The sequence below is a fragment of the Parus major genome, chromosome 7 (assembly GCF_001522545.3).
Source record: "Parus major isolate Abel chromosome 7, Parus_major1.1, whole genome shotgun sequence".
NCBI lineage: Eukaryota > Metazoa > Chordata > Aves > Passeriformes > Paridae > Parus > Parus major.
Genome location: NC_031776.1, coordinates 28117693 through 28138389, shown reverse-complemented (window position 1 = coordinate 28138389; position 20697 = coordinate 28117693). Strand labels below are relative to the sequence as shown.

Genomic DNA, 20697 nt, shown 5'->3' with positions numbered 1-20697 from the left:
ATGCACAAAGGCACAGAGAATTTATTACCCATTTTCTCTTATTCATTACAGTTTACTACTATCAAGGCAAGTATAGTTACAGCTGGCAAAACAAATATATCTGCTCTACAAATTACTGCCAGAAAGCAAACAGGGATTTCCACAACAGCTGCAATCAATAGTAACATCAAATCTGTATTTCAGTATTACACAGCCTATGACATACCACCACCTTATGCACAGTTACAGCCTTGCTCTGGCTTCCTCCTGTCCTTAGTCCTGGCCAGCCTTCATCCACAACCCTGCACTTTCACAGCTGGACTGTGGTTCACATCAGCTTATGAGGAAATGCTCAGAGCGCCACATGGGTCATGTAGGAACAGAGAACTGAGGACAAAGCCAACCCAGACACACAGGCAGGGCCACCTCTCCCAGCATGAAAATGCCTGCCAAAGGAGTTGGAGGAAAACCTGAAGCTGGAGCAGGCACCAGGCTGAGTTTTAATTTCCTACAGCATTCTAAACTGCACTTGTCACTGTGGTACAGCCTGACCAAGATCCACCAGCATGATTATAAACAAACAAACAAACAAACCATCCAACAATTCTAGCCCATAGCCCAATCACAAGCCTTCCAAAACAGACCATTCCCTGAGACAGTGACGTCCAAAAGTCAGATCTGAAAACAAACTTCCTCTGGGTGTTTCACATTCCTTTGGTGCTATTCTCTAAATGCAATGTTTGTGTCTCTTACTAAAAAAATCCACAGCAACAGGCTTTCCACATAAACTTAAAGGGAAGTGATTCAGTTATTTTTCTGGGATTAAGTTTCAAATAAATTTTCATAGACTAGGCAGGCTATGGAAACTATAATATGACCTGTCAGTTAACCAATAATAAAGCAATGTTGATACTGTGGCATACAAATAATACTTTTAAGGACGATGATGGTTTAACTTGGCTGGTTTTAATTCAGCACAAAGTTTATCAAGATTTTGCAAGAATTTTATGTCTGAGTAATGCAGTGTACTTATGCAGCTATACTGATTTAAGTGCTCTAGCTGAGTTCTCTAGACACAGACACCCAATCTTTGTCTGAGACACAGAGTGGACTTTATACACAAATATCAACAGCTACGTAACAATTCCTTAGTGGTTCCAGCTTGTGCTGGTCTCAGAGTTCTCAGGAATTGCTGCTCAGAAATAGCAGCAAACCATGCAGCTTTCTGTTTCAAGCACTAGCAATGCTTGGCTACAGTCTTATTTCACTAGGAAAAGAGTTATTTCCTTTCACTCCATATTCCATACTCCAGAGTGGGTAAGGATCACAATTTCATATAAATGCCTACTTGCCAGTTAACATTAAAGTGAACATTTTAAATATAGCCTTATGCCTCTACCACAGGCTCAGATCACAGAATGAACTGCAAGAGTTTCAGATTCATATATTATGATGCAAATGAGTTTTGTAAATTGTGACCTAGTTCCCATGTTAGGAACAGTTGGGACCAACAGCAGGGACTGTGAGATGAATGTGAGCAGCAGGGGCAAGCAAGGAAATTAACATTTGTTCTTAATTTGAAATGGATTTTTAATCACTTTCAGGTGCCTCAAAGGAAGTGCACACACTTGTTTACTGTAATCATTCTGACAGAAGAATGCATATAGGAGGTAGCAGGTTTTTGTTTCACTAATTGAAATGTCTGCGGCACTGGTGTTACACGAAGTGCCAGAACACAGCTCTTTCTGGAGGGCACAAAGAAGGACTGTGACATGAAGTTTCCCAATTGATCCATTCCTCAGAACTTGCTTTGTAAAGAAAGTGAGTTGCACATACCCTCTAAAAGTGATTAGATATTAGATCCTATTCATCTTTCCAAATCCAGTTGCTATTTTTTAAGCTAGAGGCCTGATAAACTCACTCTCCAAAGAGCCTGCTCAGGGATTTGGCTCCACGGCTGTCAGCCACATGCTTAAACACGATTCAGCAGGGTTAGTGGAAAATACTGAACTCATGAAATTCTGCTTGTTCTGTAACAGCGAGACCACAACAACACACTGTGCTGAGCTGCAGCCTGAGGCAGCTTTCTGATTTAAATGAGTTTTAGAATACTGTTTTAAATGTTCAAATGACATTTGAATGTTTTAAATATACCCAACAGCAAGGGTGTAACTTGTTAAAAACCAGACATTTTCTTTCTGAGGATTATCTAGAGTTGGAAATTATTGGAAGCTGTAAAAACGGCAGTGTCAACACTCCCCAAAAATAGAGTCTCAGCTCCCTCTGGTGGAAAAGGTAATTTTCTGCAAAAAGGTTTAAGTGAGAAAGTCTTGTTTCTGCTACAGGCCTCAAGGCCAAGAGATACTGAGACATCAAAAAAAATCCTGTTCACTCTGAAGGACTGGAACTTCTAAGAAGTTGATGTGACATATCCCATCTCATTGATTGTTGCAGTGTCTGAACAGGATACCCACCTCATAATCAACAAATTCCATCTACCACAGGGTGGAATTCTCCAGGTGTGAATTATGATATATAATCCAACTTGGATTATAATCCATTACATAATCCAATTGGTAGCCCCAAGGAAAATAACACACACAACGTTCTAACATTCTCTCCACAACGTCTTCAGCACCACAAGCAGCTGAGTTATGAAACAGAGCACAGTGTCACTAAAACACGAGGCATGAAGCAAAGCCTTCAGATCCCAACCTGTGTCCCTTGGTCTTAGCTGTCCTGCATAAATTAAACCAACCCAGAAAAGCCCCCTCCAAAATCCTATTTTCAAAGATCTGGTGAAGAGTCCAGCACTAATGACAAAACACTCACTAAATACAGTTGTTCCTAGTTATTAACAAAAGGACTCAGCCTTCTGTGTGCTCTGAAGCAGCAAGACCAGAACTGCATCACCACTCGTTTTTGACTTCTTGATCAATAAAATTTTCATTGCTATTTGCACCACACACATACTAGATACACTTAAGGTTATTCCATACTTTATTATCAAAACCAATCAAGCAAGATATTTCTATTTCTCCTTTTTCACCATGTACAGTGAAAAGGAAAGCCTGCAAGTATTCCAGCTATTGTCACAAAAAGTCTAATAAAGTACATTTTTATTTCATATTAGAGGAATCAACAGCTCCACTGTAGTTAAGCACACAACTAACTGCTCTGACAAATTCTGTAAACAGAATCACCAGCAACTCCTGCACTCACAGACACATCAGAATGACTTTATTATACCTCTGCCACAGAACAAATACATATAGACCCCATGAAAAGGAAAATGGTAGCAAAAAAGTATTTATTGAACACCATGTAATTCAATTTCACAGTGTGGCATTAAAACCTGCACTTGGCTCCTTGGAAACAGGAGAGCTGAAGAAACCTGTGAAGGTGGGGCAGTGCATCAAGTGTGGAGGTGAAGTTTAAGAACATAACAAAATACCATTTCCACAGCCATAAGAAATCTGAGGGTGTGGAAAAGAAACAAAGCCAACAAAATACCCTTGGAGTGTGTTGTGCAATGTTTTTCAAATAAGAAAGCCTACTAAGACTAAAAAAATAGGTGTGAAGTTTTGGGTTCTTACATTCAAATATAAAAAAAACCAAACAATGGCAAGTACAATTTGACCTTTGTGTGTACAATTAAAACAACTTTGTAATAGATTTTTCTCCAAAAGGGAAGTTTTCTACAGGCTGAAGTGATGTATTTAACTGGACCCCTGATGAGGATTGCAGCTCCATCAGCTTTGCTTCCTGGCTAGGACAGTGTTTGGTTTTCAATCTTCTGCAGGAACACCAAGCCTGCTCACATAGCTCTCCCACGCTGCCTTCCTGTACTTCTCTGCTTCTTGGAGAGGGTCTGAAGCTGCCAAGATGCCACGTCCCACAATAATGATATCAGAGCCTCTTTCACCAATAACTTCCTTGGGACTTAGGTACTTTTGCCCAAGTTTATCACCTGAAATGCAGACACCATTTTTGGTTTTTTGTACAAAACTGCATGTACTAGAAATCTTCAGAGGTGCTGGAACACAAAACAGGTCCCCTGTCCCAGCTCTCCCCCTAACAATCCACAAACATAACTAGAAATTGCATTGCCAACCAAAAAACACAGCTCAGATTTGACAGCCAGCACCCTCCTTTTTCATGGTTTTACCAATCACTATAGATGGAATAGTTAAAGAAGCATCAATCAGGATTACTAAAATAAGCTTCAGCCTTCTTAAAACAGGCAAAACCCCTAAACATTAATGTAAAAACTTGTGATTTCAGTTTAGGTCTCGTAAGAATCAAGTATTGAAGAGAAACATATCTCTCCTATCTGCTTCAGTGATAACCTCTTTAGTCAGCACAAGACTTTCAATTCATTGATACTGCACCTATATCAATACCAAGTGTTTCAGCTGGACTTCTCTATTTGTTATATTTTTTTTGCACTTACTGAATAGTTTTACATCTAATCTAACACCCATCTGAAGACATTTTAGGTGTTTTCAGGAATGTGCTTTATGGTATGCATAGGCCTCAAAACAAGAAAAAAGGTTGCATAGCCTGCTCGCTGCTTTCCAGAGCTCCCAAGAAAGGAATTAGCATACCCAGAAACAAGGGAGAGAGCCCTTAGTGGGAAACAGACTCCTCCCAGCTGAGAATCAGCATCCAAACCCTCTTCAGAAGCCACTTTTTAACTGGAGACTAGACCACTTCTATACTTAGAGACCAAAAATATTTTTTAAAAAGTTACCTCCAGTTTGCAGCTGCACTCCGGGGGTTAAGTGGAGAAATTCTGGTTTATTACTAACTCTAGAGCCACATATGAATCCAAAAACGAAATCTGAGTTGTCTTCAGCCATCTGTACCTGAAAAAGATCAGTGAACAATTACAAATGATATACTTAAAACTCAGCTGGCCTAGCAATCTGTTTCTCATCCACCCTCTGACGCTTGAAGCTGTGTGAGGCAGGGGTATGAAACACCTCTTGATTTCCCAATGTAAAGTCACTCCTTCCCTCTGGCAGGAAAGTGAATATTATGTTTCTTTCTATGTTATAAATAATACCATTAATTAATTTAAACTAATTAGAAATTAATTGCTTAAAGAAAGAAAAAAAGAAGGGGGGTTGCTAACAGCAAACCTGGCATGTATACTAGAATTCCAAGTGTGAACTCTGACCACCTCACATCACTGGCTTACAGCTGCAACCTTTAAACACCACACAGTCATATTCCTGAGTCTCCAAGGCAAAAACAAACACCTGTAATAGTTAGAGCTGGAGGGACTTTTGGAAGTGCAAATATTAGAAACCCATAAAACCTCCCTGTCACACTTTACAAGCTTTTAACCTGACACAAGACTGCCCACTTACTGCAGCTTTTGTGTATTCACCCGTTGCAAGGGACCCCTGGGAACTCATCTCTGCCACCAGGAGACAGCCACGCTGCAGAGGAAGGCCTACTTCCTTCAGACCTTTCACAACTCCAGAGCCTGGAACCACGTGGGCATTGATGATGTCTGCCCAGGATGCGATTCTGAACACACCACCTGAGAACATGGGCAGGAAGACACAGGCAAAGAGTCATCAGAAATGTGTTAAACAGGAAGCACAAGTTAGACAAAAACAGCTGCACACTTAATCACTCACATATTTATAAGACAGTTTTACTGCTGAAGCTTGACAGTTACAAGTTCAGTCTCATCAGACTGTTCTGACAGCTGCCTAACCACAAGGTGTAACCTCTCAGTTTACTTTTCACAAACACTTGTTAGTGTCTCACCTTTAATATTTACTGAGACATTTATGGTAGCCCAGAAATCCACTGTCACAGGTGCTATCTTCCCAGACAGCATGCAGGTCACAAGGGACATAAGGATCAGGAGAACAGCAGCTCTACAGCTGCAGATGGAGTATCAAAGGAAAGCCATGCTGGGCACACAAGCACTACAATAATAGCAGGCAGCAGTTTCTCATGGCACACAACTCAGAAGTACTTACTGAGCACACCCATAGATTCATAAAAAGGTTTAGGTTGGAAGGACCTCAGGAGGTCATGCCCTCTCATCAGGGTTAACTTCAGAGCTAGGTCAGATTGCTCAGGGTCTCATCCCCTCGAGTATTTCCCAAGGCTGGAGATTTCAGGCTCTCTCCTGGCAACCTGTGCCAGTACTGCAGTTACACACACCAGAGGCAAAGTTATAGTAAATCCAGGTTGATGATAATCACCTTCATACTGATGTTTCACTGTGTTTCCAATGTCTGCAAATTTCCTGTCTTCAAAAATCAAGAATTCATGTTGATCTGCGAGCGTTCTCAACTCCTTTACTACTTCTTGGGTGAAATCATTCAAGATGTCTATATGAGTCTTCAGGATACAGATGCTGGGGCCCAGCGTGGCAGCTAGCTGCAGCAGCTCCTTGGGGCTGGTGACATCAGCAGAGAGGCACAAGTTTGTTTGCTTCTTTTCCATGAGCATGAGAAGCCTGGCTGCAATAGGATGCACTCCTGGCAGCTGGGCACGAGTGCTGAAGCTCAGCTCCTTGCAGAGTCTCTTCACAGGAGCAGCACCATTCTGAGCCACTGCCTCAAACACACTTCCCTCAATGAATTTCTTCACCTTTTCAACCATCTCAGCAGCCACTTTTCCCTGCTGCTGGAGAATCTCCAGCACCTCAGACAAGGTGCACACAGAGTGCAGGCGAATTCCATGTACTTCTAGCCTGGCCTTCCCACCCTGCTCCCTGTCCAACAGCACTATGGCATCTGTGACTTTTAATCCTTCTTTCTGAAGAGCTTCTGCAGTTTCCAGCACACTGGATCCACTTGTTACCACATCCTCAATGATCAGGCATGTCTCTCCTGGATTAATGGTGCCTTCTACCATCCGTTTAGTACCTGAAAAATAAAGACCAAACACTCCACCAAATTAAGAAAGGTTGGATGATGCAAAAAAACCCATAAGAGTATCAAAACTTTATTAGATGATACCACTTATCACAGTTCTTACCACAGCTCACTCATTGATGTGTAATTCAGCTCATAAAGACTGTTACTTCTCCAAGCTGATAAAATACTACTTTATGTTTCCAGAAGTTATATTCCATAACAAAACTGACACTGTTAACAGCACAAATTCAAATGTCTGAATAAGATGACTTCAGTTTAGTACTGTCATGACTTGAAAGGTCAGACTTACAAAATTACTCTCTCATTATTTAAAACATCTTTAAGGCAGCCAAGTTATTGGCACTCTTCAGCATGTCCCATTTTCCACAGGCAGCACTGTGTGCTTAAAATGCCTGTTAGAACAATTAGAAGGAGTAAAGCCTCAAGTGCCTTTGTCCTAACTAACAACAGGCACACATCCATGAAAGGCCTCCTACGGGGCAACGACAAAGGATGCCTGGCTTTCCCAGGGGCAGTTAATCGCTGTCACAACTGGCTTGTGCTTCACAAGAAGGAACAGCAAATGTTTCCATGCCGGGCCCACTGCCTGACACAGGAGTAGCATTTAGTTTTGACAAGTGTACTTTCTAATTACACACTGTTGGAAGAGGATGCGTAGAAATCCAGTTATATGGCAGGTTAATGTTTCAGTCTGCCCTCCCTCTTCCTTTATCACAATCAAATAAATGGCTCATTGAGTAGAGAGGGGACTGCTGCTCACCTGGCTCACAGATAACAGGACCATAGAATCATGAAAGAAAAAGGGGTTTAATATGAAGAAGAGACTAGAAAGGCTCCTTTTGGTGTCAATACACAAAAAGCTGTTTGAGAGCGAAATGTGTCTCTGGTCTCAGCATGCTGGAGAACCTGAGTTATAAATCCTCGTTTATGGATGAAGCCACTAACCCAGTATCCTCATAGCAAAGATAACAAGGGAAAAAAAAAAAAAAAAAAAGGATATTGCTAAAGAAAAGAAACAAACTCACCCAAACAAAACCAAAGAAATAGAAAACATCCTTCAAGAGATTCCAAATCTCCTAGAGCAGGACTAAAGCTGCAGCCTAAAAGCCTAAACTGCCATCAGCTGGGAGAGGCTGATCAGGCTGTGATGCTGTGGGAGGTTTGCTTCAGGGGGAAAGGCCTGCAGATTCTTTAATTGCAATGGTAACCCTAAACTGGCACAGGGATGCTGTGCCTTACAAAAGAACCACAAATTACATAAATACAGTTCCCAAACGAGGCAAGTTGCAAACTCTTGATTTGAAAGCTTTACCGTAGTCTTTTCCTTCCTTCCTCCGTATAAGCATCGGGACCTGATTTTCCGAGCAGATGATGGTGGCCAGCGGCAGCGCCGTGTACGGGACACCGCACACGCAGTCGTACTCCAGACCCGCATCCTGGGCCGCTTGGAAAAGAAGTCCTGCAACCTAGAAAAAGGAAAATCAAACGCTTTTTAAGCGCCAGGCTGGCGCGAACGTGGCTCTCTGCCTGAGGGCCGACCCTGCGGGGTCCCCGCTGCCCTGAGGGTGAGGGCCCCGCCAAGGGCAGGGCCACACGCGGGGCCCGGCGCGGGGCTCCCGGTCCGCACCTGCCGGAGGAGGCTCGGGTGGGACACGAGGCCGCGCAGGTCGATGTACACGGGGGAGGAGCGGCCGCTCTTCAGCACGAAGTGCCCGAAGCGCAGCGCGCCCGCCCCGCTCAGCGCCGCCGCCACGGCCCCCGCAGGCCCCGCCGCCATGGCCGGGCCCGGCGCGCCGAGATGATGCGAGCGGGAGGGGCTCGGGGCGGGGACATTGTGTGACACCCGGGGAGCACCGTGTGATACCCGGGGAGCACCGTGTGACACCCGGGGAACACCGTGAGACACCCGGGGAGCACCGTGTGACACCCGGGGAGTACCGTGTGTTACCCGGGGAAGCCGTGGGGCCCGTCCCGCACCCCTGCCCGCCGCGGCAGCCCCCTGAGCCATCCCTGCCCTGCTGCCCTGGGTTTGTTGCCGCGCACGCGATTCCCAGGCCTCTCGTCACCCCATTCCCCTGGGCAGCAAAGGCTCCTGCAGAGGATTTGATGTGTGACCCGAGGGCTTGTCGCCGGGTCGGCTCCGCGGGTGATTCCCCAAAGGGCGTGCGGCCAGGGTGACAATCCCTCCGGAAAATGTGAGCTCAGTAATGCCCCCAGCCAGCCTCGAGCCTCCAGGGGCTCGCCCAGAAAGATGCCACACGTGTGAAATAAGACTGACCCGGTCTTCTCTGAATAATTTTATTTAATCAAAAAAAGCCCAGAAACGGAGTCTTTAGTATACTCTATTTATGGGAATGCAAGGACAGGAGATGTACAAGTCGAAGCTACATCTGTAGATGATCATACATACCGCAGTATAGTAACAACAACATGGGACAGCAAGTAGTCACCTCACAACAGTACACATGAGTGATTAGACTTACAAAGGAAATATTTACAAACCTGCCTTTACAAACCAACATTGTGTGCATACAAAATGAAATCCGCAATAAAACTGAAGATACATTTAAGGCAGACCAGCAATACACTGAAATAATTAAGGCTGTGGAATTACTTTGCACCTTGAAAATGCTGAGCTGTTAGCAATACTGTTTCTTTTTTCCTCCTTCAGTGGATTGTTGCTAGGATTGAAAAGCATCAATACGTTCCAACTGTTTGCTCTTATCTCGGTGAATAAGTCTGAGATTGATTTTATTTATTTTTTTTCACTTGCTATTGCATTTGCTTTCCAAAAGTTATCAGCAAATTGACCTCAGTGGCAGAGCAGTGTTGAACAGTTTGGTAGAAAGAGAAGTAAAAGCACCAGCATCAGAAGTTGGACATGAAGGTGAAATATGGCTTGAGTAGAGAAGATGTTGGTTTTTCACTAGCTCCATAATAAAGACTACAAACAGCAAACATTCAGCATCCTGACGCTATGGAAACACTCAGCACTATACAGATCCCAGAACAAGAGTACATCACTTGATGGCAGTGTGCAGTCAGCCTAGTAAAATGGGATTTGATTTTGTTTCCTTGGGAAAGCACCATTTTCTGATGGGACACGAGTGAATGAGCTTGAAAATAAACCCAAGCCCTGTGTTAGAGGAGAATCCACCTCTGCTGTGGAAGGAAAAAGAATAAAAAAGGTGGTGAGCCCCTGTGCATGTAAATTTCGTGTTAGACCTTTATGTGCACATCTGTCTCTAAAATTTGTATTATCCTAGGTTACTTGACACAGTAAGTCCCCTCATTGCAAGGGCAGTAAAATAGGGTTATATGTAGTCAGGTTATAACGTGTGGTTCTGCATTCAGCCTTTATGCACAGTATTTGTGGCAAAGGCCTAATGGCATTGTCAGAAATGTTAAGGAACTCCACTGAAGCCACAGCCTCAGGGATCAGTTGAGGGCACAGACTTTGTCACAACATTAACTTAGAAGTAAAAAAATACATGTTACTGAAAAAACCCAATCCATAGTCTTTTAAAAAGAAAGGCAGTAAGACTAAATGAAAGTTGTTCATATCACGGAGAAGAGAGAGACATTTTATAAATTTCAAAGTCTGGATTGCTTTAAAATACTGAAGTCTACAACCCTGGAGTAGCTGTGTATCATCCCTGTAGTGCCACACACAGGGGACTTGGCAGCTTGGGGGTAGCTGGGGCCTCCCACAGGGCAGCAAGTGCCCCAAGACCTGATGGGGGCTGACAGTTTACACTGGCCAGCAGAATTCCTGCCCTGGCCTGGCTGCTGCAAGCAGAACAGAGAGAGAGGCGAGTTAATTTCTCATTGCACATTCATTAAATGAAGCCATCTTAAATAAGGAGAGCCCATGTCACTGTGTTCTCTGGGCTCTGTGTCACCAGCACCTTTTTCCACCTGTCACCCAGCACCTGGGGACACTGTGAGCCACACTTTGATGTCAGAGCAGGGTCAGAGCACTGTGGAGATGTCTGAGGGCGGTGGCTGTTGTGCACAGTGCCACTGCACACAGAGCTTGTGGTGTTGTCAGGATTCCTGTTGGTCATCCTGGATGGCTGGAAGCTGCTGGAGAAGCTAAAGGGTGCAGCTACCACCATGCCTTCAAGCTGTCTTGGGAACACCCTGAGTGGTACACAGCTGCAGGTGGAATCTTCTCCTCAGGTCAGATATTCTCTGGGGAGTCTCACTGAGAAACTCTTTGTTACAGACAATATTTCATGCACCAAAAAATCCACTCACTGGAGAATGCTACACAGGGGGTTGGCTGTGGTGCTTCTCACCCAGCGGGTGCACTCCAGGCCTGCTTACTGAGCTTCTGTAATCTCTTTACAATGGCCTTACAGTTTTCAACAGTTACAGGACCTATTGTATCTGCAGAGGAACCACAAGTTGGCTTAAAAAACTTGGAAAGAGCAAAGTCAGGACACTTCCTCTGCATTCATCATATGGCAGCATCGCAGGCCAACTTGGTCTTATTCAGGCAAAAGCAAGAACCGTTGATAATCACAAATGTTATATGGAAGTTCTGACTGGTTCAAGTATTCCTGAATGGACTGTAAGAAGAATGGAGTCCAGGAAGAGGTGTTCTAACACAAATATGGAAAAAACAAAACCACAAAAGAACTTTACCCCAGAACATTCAACATCTTCAGACTTCAGCCTCTCCAGCTCTCTCAACAAGGAGTCTTTTTTGAATCTGAGCACCAATACCTAATCATATATCCTCTCTCTTTTGGCCTTTTGAGTTTTCTGTTATTTGATAGCAATGGGAAGCTTAAATATTATCTTAAACAGTCCAGCTTTTTTCCCCTGTGCATCCAAAGTGTCTGCTGTTGTAGTTTGACATATGAATATGGGATGTAGGAAAACAAAATGCTAAATAACTCCCAATTTCATGTGATACATGAGAATTTGTTTGTATTAAGGCCAACCAGAAAGCCTGTGGCTTAAACTGTACCCATAGGCCTGATAAAAGTTGTGGGTTTTACAGACCACACTTATACAAACATTTTTTTTAAGGGCAGCACAATTGCAGCACAAAGAATCAGCTTTGACAAATAGGAAGAATTACAGACAGTCTTGTAGTGAGAAAGTACCTGAGGCTGGTGGTAATTAGAGACCCTCCCTTGACTGCTGTCTGTATTCAGTTGCTAAGAAATTGCATATTTTGCACTGTTGTTCAGGATGAGTCTGGTTTTTATCTAAGGGGTGCTGCTGGATTGCTTAGAAAATCAGCTGCTGCTTTAGAGAGGAACTGAGATAGGTTCTAGACGATTCAAAAAGCTTAACCTTCTGTGAATACTTGTCTCTTTCAAACCTTTCCACACTCCCTCCCTGCATTAGATCTCTCACAGAACTGCTTTTGACTCTGCTGAGGCACCTGTGCTCACTTCTGCCTGTGGCTTCCCAATCTCACGGGCTGTTCTTTGTTGCACACACTCAGTTCTGAGTGCTGAGGGTTTTTGCTGTGCCTCTTCTCCACTAACAAAATACTGACCACTCTGGTGTAGTGATAGAGCAAGCACAAAGAGAAGGGCCAGGTCTCCTCCCTGCTGTGAAAGGGAGCTTGAAGGTGGATCAAAAAAAGGGCTATCAGAGCCCTGAGAATTTAATAGTCCTTGCAGGGCATCTCCACCACCTGCTGGCAGAGACAGCACTTGCTCCTGCAGGCTCACAGTGCAGTTACTCAGATGGTAAATGAGAAGTGACTCTCTCCCTTACAAGAAAGTCTGTATGAGCACAGGTGGTCAGATCAAGCCCTTTTCCTTAGGAAAACCTTTGGTAACAATGGCCATTTCCCATTACAGGCACACAAATGGTACTCAGCACCGAGACAAAGTCCCCACATGCCAGGGGAAAAAGAATCTCTGATCATAACCCCTCAAGGCTGTAGAGCTTTGTGGTGTGGCAGTAGGATGGGGAAGCCCCAGCTGGTTTCCCCTTCCAGTCCCATTTCTGGAAAGGAAGATTTGGCCAACCTATAAACTGCTGATTTGTCACTGCAGACTCCCTATGTTGGTTATACCTAAGGCTGGTTCCATCACTCTAACATCAATATGATGATGTTGCGACTTGGCTTGCAAGAGAGAAATGTTTCAATTGTGAATATTATTTTTTTTATTACAAATTAGGCTTTGGGCATAAAAATATCCTCATGAATGCTTTGGTTATGAGGTGCTAATGGTGGCTGAAGTTATTTACAAGTTTGGAAATGAAACAAATGACATACTTTAAACACTGAAAACGATTTTCAAGCTGTAAGCACAAGAATGAACTCACCACTCCTACTGCACTCAGAAAGGTTTAGATGGACTTTGGGCCAAGCAATTCCGAAGCTAGAAATGGAACAGGATCCTTTATATTTATATATATTTATATCTATGATACAATATATGTATACTGAAAACCTGTGATAGAAAAAATTGTCTCCATCACCATCATCATCTAGTTTACAGATACTGCAAAAATTGGACTTTGCCTTTTCTCAATGCACAGGTTTTGCAAAAGATTTCTGTACAATGTGTATAAAATGCTTTTAAAAAACCCACCATAGTCCCATTGTGCTTAATCAGAACCAGCTGTATGCTCCAATGAATTCATTGCCTTAATCGTAGCTCCAAAAGGTGCTGCACATTGACTTAACACAGCAGAAAGCCCAAGGAGGGGCTTAATGGAGGATTTTGGTCTGAGAACTACCACGAAACATGAGTGTACCTAAGCCACGCCACCATGAGAGCTGATCCAGCAGTGACTGGAGCCTGATTTTGCATGTCCTATGCAGGCAAAGTCCCCACTGAAATCATGGCAGATCTGGGCATACGGGGCATGAGAAATCTGACTGATAATCTGGAGCAGGCTTGCAATGATTTCAGCAAAAACTGACCAGTCCAGTTCTGCAGTACGTGCTAAGGTCAGCCTGGTCTCGCTCCCAACCCCCCTCCCCCCATCCTATTCCTATTCTTTTGTACATTTTAAATTCAGCTCAGCAAGATCAAGAGGATTTCTTATAAGGCTGCCTCACAAAGATTAAGGCAACTGCAATTTTGGCTCTCATTCCCAGTAGGTGTTTGCTTGCTGCAGTCCCTTTTTGCTGGTGGATGTGCCAATACCAGGTGCCCCGAGAGATGGAGCGTGTCCCCGCTGCTGTCACCACCTTTGCCTTGGTCCAATTGCCAGGCCCGCAGTGACTCCCCCCTGCAGTGGTGGAACGCAAACACCGACCATGGGATATGTACAGACGGATCCGCGTGCTCCCGGCGGCGCTCCCGGCTCGGGACCGGCAGCGTGGGATCCCGTGAATGGAGGCACTACGTGCCCGGCTTCATCCTGCTCAACAGGAAGCTCTTGACACTGGGGACCGGGTGCACGTCGTACTGGTGCCTGCGGCGCTCGATGAAGGAAGCCAAGCGGGAGGTATCCAGTGGGATCTTGGAATAGCTGCCATTGTGCGGCTGCAGCCACGGGTGCTGTAAACAAGTGGCTGCTGTTGGCCTTCTCCTGAAGTCTTCCTGGAGGATAACGTTGATGAAATCCCTGGCGGCGTGACTCACGTCGGAGAAGTACTCGTGCGGGAAGCTGAAATCCACTCTGCACACGTTGATACAAGTCTCCTCTTTGCTTTCATCCAGGAATGGAGAGACACCACTTAACATGACGTAGGTGAGGACCCCGATGCTCCAGATATCCGTGCTCAGGGACACGGGAAGGCCTTGGATAACTTCAGGGGCTGCGAACTCCGGGTTTCCAAGGAGGTGGTGGACATGGTAGTGACCTGTGATCTGGACTGCATCTTCCAAATCAATGATCTTGACACGAGGCACTGGGATTCTTAAATCAATGAGCAGATTTTCTGGCTGTTGAAAAGATAATGATATAAACTTAATCGTAACTATATTTTTGCAAATAAAATATGTAGGATTCACGTAGGCTTAACAGCCAATCAAAAACTTGCATTTAATGAGATGTGCAAGGGAGAGAACAGGAGAGTGAAGGATAAGGAACCAATGCAGCTGCTGTTTCCTCTAAATTCAGATCAATGCTGCAATTGCAATGACAAGATCCTCTTTTGCACTAGGGCAACACACTGGGATTTTGCACTTTGTCCTAAATACTTACAGTTCATTTTCCCAAACTAATCTCTTCAGATTAAGAGCACTGACGGATTTTTAAATTTTAATAGGATTTATATATATCTGATCAGTTTATTGAGATTCCATTTGTTCAGATGACAGCTGGCTAAGTGTGTGTAACTTGTAGCAGAAATGTTCTTCATGAAGTAAATGTTCAATTGTGCACCCCTTACCCTGGGAGGGACTGGTGTGTGCCATTACAGTTGACATGGAGCTGCCAGTGTGCCCCTATACACACCAGGACACAGTCATGCTTTCCAAGCCAGCATGCAATTACATTTCATCCCTGTTGGTTTCTCTCTGTTTTAGCAGCTCTCAGTATTTAATGTCTCTCTCTCAGTGAGAGATACTGAGCATTGCCTATACACTCTGTTCTGGGGATTTAACATGGATTATCCTTCCTTCATTGGCTCTGAGATGATTTCTGAATTTACTTCTTGCACCCTTCTATATCTTTTTTTCTCTCCCTTATCCTCATGCATATTTTACTGCTGCCTTATGGCATAAAAATATATATATATATATGTAAAGCAAAGTTAACGTGGCTGTTCCAGTCTCTCCACTTGCTCTTCTCTTGTGCAGTCTCTGTTGACAAAATCAACACATCCTTGAACAGGATCCTGGGACAACACAGTCCATGGATAGGTCTGCTGTCACAGCCAGTGCATCTCCTGCTTCCCACTTAGCAACAGAAAGCTCTTTATTTAGCATCCCTCATTCAGGGAAACTGTAAATAGGTCACAGAAAATTAGCTTCCCACCTTGTTTTTGGGAAGTATATAATAATCAAACAGAGAATTCATTGCAGTTTCTTACCTCCAAGTAATACCTACTTTTTGACAAGTCATATAAATAGGGCAAAAAATACAAACAATTGCATAGAAAGAAACCAGGCTGATTTAATATTTTGTCTAATTCTCATCTAAGGTCCTGTACAAATGGAATTTTTTGTAGGGGTAGAAAGTATTAGTTCATCTGGCATGCCTGGGGCTTGGAGAGATGAGAATAAATCTCCTTAAAGCTGGATTGTCCACTATATAGGAAAGTTAAATTCATCCCTCATTCCCCATCTTTAATTGTCATTTAAGTCTGCAAAGTGTTATAGATGATCTGATATCCCTGGCAACCAGAATCAATGTTACAGATCACAAAACTTGAAACACTTGATCACACCATGAATGGCTAATTCTGTCATCCAAGATAACTGGGATGCTGGGGAGGACAAGAGCACAATGCCAAATCCAGGACAGCACAGTGCCTCCTGCCATGTGTGCTCACAAAAGCAGGTACGAGCTGTACTGGTGTGAGGTTAGAGAATACCCCAATTTCATCTCCACAGTGCCACTTGTCCTTTGTTCTTCCTCTGAACCCTTCCCTGGGTGTATTTCCCTCACAGTTCCCCTCTCAGGCTCTGCAGCACAATGTAGGGTACAGCTTTCCTTTTCCTTTGCCCCTGCCAGCCTGGCACAAGCCAGCTCTGCTCAGGAAGGTTGGTGGCTGAGTTGGTACAGTGTGAGCCCAAACCATACTCCACAGAATTACTCATGGTTTCCCTTCAGACAGGTGCTAGTGAGATCTCACTCTTGTCTCTCAGACATCCTGGTTCTCCTTCATTAAATCCAGAAAGCCCTTGGGAACAAACCAGTGAATCAAGGGAAAAGGTGCATTTCTTGTGTGAGGGCAAAGACCTGGTGCTGCATGTCAGTAACTCCTTTCTCTGGCCAGCAGCTTGTCCATTTACTGATCATCTCCGTGGGGTACAGGCTGCACCTCCTCCCAGGCTGCACAGCTGGGAACTCTGTTCCAGGGCACAGAATAACAGCATCATTCTCATTTGTTCCTACCTTTATGTCCAAGTGAGCCACTCTGCAGTTGTGGAGGTACTGCAAGGCTTCCATTGTGTCTCTTATATAGAACGCCACCTTTTCCTCCATAAGTTCATCGTGGTTCATCAGATAATCTAAGAGACGACCATCATCCATCCTACAAACAAACCAAACCCTGAGCATGAAATATCACATGGCATCTCTAGGAAGACTTAAGTATCTGAAAAAAAAATTACAATGGAAACTTTGTGACCTAGAAAAGGGAGGAAAACAAAATGCAAGATCTGATGAGTATTTAATGATATCTCAAGATACCACATGGAAGTGGTAGAATGATTAATCTTCAATTGTTATTGCCAGTTCTTGACAAATTTAGCAACAGTCTTAAAGTAAACTCATTTGCTTAAGGATTCAATAGACAGAGACAATTCCTTTGGAATCAGAACTTCTTAATTATTTGGATTCATCTATTTATTTATAGAGCTAGTTACATAATGCAGAAAAAAAATCACTGACATTTTCAGCTGGTAATATTTTCTGTGGGAAAACTAACCCAATAAAAGTTTTCCACCTAGCTTATTTATCTGTACAAACAAACAATCAAATTGGCCAAATATACTTTAGAAAGCAGTTTTGTCCCTCATAATCTTACTTACTGTAAAGAAAAGGCAGTGGAAACTCTGCAGAAAATGGCTATTTCATTTGACATCTCAATCAATAAAATCAATAAAATGAACTCAGGGTGATCTTTATGCTTGGCTTTAACAGGGCTGTGATTCAGACACTTGAACCCAAGCTCCGCTTACTTACAGTTCCAAAACTAAGATGTAAGAAGTTGGAGACTCGTAGGTATCATGGATAGTGATGTACTGAGGATGCTGTAAGTGTTGTAACAAAGCTGCTTCATGTGCTGCCTGCTCTTTCTTTTTCATTTTTTTACTAATGAATTTTACAGCAACATCTTTCCGGGTGGCTTTGTGGACACATTTCTTTACTATGGAGAATCGACCCCTGAAATTATAAAGAAAACAGCATAATGAGGTGGCCTCATGAATAAATCATGCCTAGTTTTTAGCACAATAGCAGAGTGATTTTCGAAGGTTTTTTTGATTCATCCCATTAATATTTCACAAGGCATCAGATTTAACAAGTTGATCATAACCTTTTCCAACAAAGGCCCTCCATCTCTTACCCTGAGTAGAGATTCTTTGGGGATTAGCAAACACTGAGAGCAAATGGTGTCACTTTGCTTTGTGCAGCCATACTGATATCCTCTAACAACCTCCCCTGGGTTCAATTTGCTGCCACTTTTACAGGTTCTATCTCCTTTTATTTTAGCTGTGGGTCTCCCTTCTCCAGCTGCTTTATTAAAGAGACCAAACTTTCTCAAACAACTAAAAGAAAAGCCTTGTAATATAATCACTGGCCTACCATTTTTTTCAGACACACAGTAAGAAATTAAGAAAAAAGCTATCAGGAGAGCATTTAGGAAACTCATACAGACCATAGTACCATTCCTGAAAGTAAAACTACCCAGTGAAACCATGTGCTGAACTTGAGCTCTCAGTAATAGCATCCCTGTTTTCTACAGAACCAGAGGGACTTCTGTCCTTTCAGCCCCAGAATTTTCTGTGACATCTGAGCTGATGAAATAATTGCATTAACCTGAATTATTTGCATGTCCCTTATCTGTTATCTGTGGAGAGCACCAAGGACTGACAATATGTGCCACTCCTCTTTAGGCTCTGTTCAACTCACCCTCCCAATCAGCAAAGATAAGTAAGTCACATGCCCAAGTGTTTTGGCAAACTCGGTCTTTGTGGTTAAGCTTATCCAGAACCAGTAAATTGTCATGACTTCAAAACAGGACCTCAAATCAGAGATGACAGAGAAGATACCAACTGCCAGAGATTTGTCTGCCTAATTGCTCACCAGTTTGCCAGTCTGCAATTCTCAAATCAGAACTTAGCTTGGAAAACAGAATTTAGTCAGTATTCTCATCAGTATCGGATATGCAATGCTCTTTGAAAGGAGCAGCCCTAACTACAAACGTAACCTAAACTCCTCACCAAGGAAAATGCTTCAAGCCACTGTTAGAGTGTTTTATTGCAGTGATAAGCAGGGTTAATATTACCTCCCAATCTCATGCAGCTCTGCATAAGCAAGGTCAAAGTTTTCCTTCCATGAAACAGTGGCACCATCAGCAGCAGAATCTTTGAGAGAACAAAGAACATTCAAGAAGGTATAAAGTTAAATACAGTTTGCTGTGGACTATAAAGAGCATATCTGAGAATAATGCAAGACTACATTATTAAGACAGGAAACATTATCACTAGGAATCCAGTTTCATACTGCCCAGGCACAGCTCCAGTGGGTTGGACCACTAAATGCCAGAGCTCACCAGGGAAAGGATAAGGGGGACTCAAATATGTCCTTGCAGTTTTGGGCTGAAAAGGGCTACAGAGACAAGGGGTAGAGCTATGCTGTGTGAGCTCTTGCTCCATCCAGCACTGGCTGCCCAAGCTAGTCACACACGTATTTACACACCAGGGCTGCTACAACATGGGGATAAGTGGGCTCTGGTCACAGCACTTAAGAGTGAGCTGTGCCCCAAACTCCTGCAGCCCCGAGTGCTTGGGAATTGCCTCCATCACAGCATTCCTGTTCCAGCTGCATTGCTCAAGGAGGGATGTTTTGCAAGTGGAATTGCAGCCCCCATATGGGCTGCCCAGCAGAAGCTGCAGGTGCTGCTGGCATTGCTGGAAACGCAGGACAGACACCAGCCAGGACATGGAGCCCATTGGGCAGAGATAAAGACAAGAAATAGTCTTGGGCTAGAAAGCAGGGACGTGCTCGGAATCTGCAATAGCCTCTGTGGCAGAGGCAGGCTCTGAGCCTGGATGGAGGTGAAGACACAAAAATCCTTTCTGCGGCCAGGAGTTGGCTCTGAGCATCTCCCAGGCTTTTTTTTGTATCCTAGTTGGCCCAGGATCCCTGTTTTTATCAGGACCCCTCAAAACTAGCCATGCAGAGCACAGGTGGATCCCGGTATGCATCGGTCCATCCCTGCAGCGCTCACTCACCGTACTCGGGGAGCCTCACGAACTCGGACGGGTCGCTGGGCAAGCTGATCCCCCAGGGATTGCTGGCACTCACTCGGAACTGGTACTGGCAGCCTGGGGACAGGTCCTCAATGACGAGGTACGTGTCCAAAGTGGAGGCTACTGACTGCTGCCAGACCTGTGAGCCTGTTGGACAGAGGGACAGAAGGGCAGCTGAGGGAAACACTCGCTGTGTGAGCTCAGGGCTGAGGCCTTCTCTGCCCATCTTAGGTAGAACTCTGCGAGGGTAAAACCTACAGGGTTTTTAACAGGCAGTGTTACAACAGACTGTTAAACCAGAAATGGGTCACAGGAAGCTATTTTGTGTTGCCACCACCTTCCCATCTGGCTACTTGAGAAAAGAAGGAAATGCCCCTCAGTTGGCTGATAATGATGGAAAAAGCTCAGCCCAGGGACAAGCTGATCTCTCCAGCACTGTAGCTGTGTGCTACAAGCAATGTCTCAGGGCAGTGTGATAAGACAGAAGTGGAGGGCTGATTTGATGACAGCTCTGCTATGATAGAAACAGTAGCAGAAATACTGCAAAAAAACCCAAAACTATGGGCAAGGGAGATGAAGCTGAGACAGGGCATGAGTGCAATCCCAGTGCTGATTGATGAAGATGTGGTGGCTATGGTGAAAGCTGCAGGAGGAGAACAATCTTTCTGAGGCTTAACACAGGCAGCTTGCAGATGAGCAGAATTGCAGCAAAGAAATGTGTGATTCTGTCA

General features: G+C 44.0%; 2 protein-coding genes across 8 annotated transcripts in view; both read right to left on the bottom strand.

Annotated features, from left to right (window-relative positions):
* Positions 1-2961: 2961 nt before the first annotated feature.
* Positions 2962-8673, bottom strand: UMPS (uridine monophosphate synthetase). Its single transcript, XM_015634244.3, has 6 exons — positions 8518-8673; positions 8203-8356; positions 6210-6878; positions 5355-5530; positions 4733-4847; positions 2962-3949 (listed from the first exon to the last, which is right to left on the bottom strand). Exons 1-6 carry the CDS (start codon positions 8665-8667, stop codon positions 3768-3770), a joined length of 1446 nt encoding a protein of 481 aa, XP_015489730.1. The 5' UTR covers positions 8668-8673; the 3' UTR covers positions 2962-3767.
* A 499-nt stretch (positions 8674-9172) lies between these two features.
* KALRN (kalirin RhoGEF kinase) overlaps positions 9173-20697 on the bottom strand; it is a 470986-nt gene continuing 459461 nt past the window's right edge. For 4 of the 7 annotated variants that reach the window (XM_019007397.2, XM_033516122.1, XM_033516121.1 and 1 more), the window contains 5 exons: positions 19949-20113; positions 19000-19078; positions 17676-17876; positions 16884-17022; positions 14219-14764 (listed from right to left, as the gene is read on the bottom strand). In XM_019007397.2, the coding sequence (XP_018862942.1) occupies positions 14219-14764; positions 16884-17022; positions 17676-17876; positions 19000-19078; positions 19949-20113 (1130 nt within the window). Of the gene's footprint in view, positions 14765-16883; positions 17023-17675; positions 17877-18999; positions 19079-19948; positions 20114-20697 lie in introns of all 7 variants that reach the window. The other 3 variants (XM_019007391.2, XM_019007396.2, XM_033516123.1) reach the window with 1 other exon arrangement.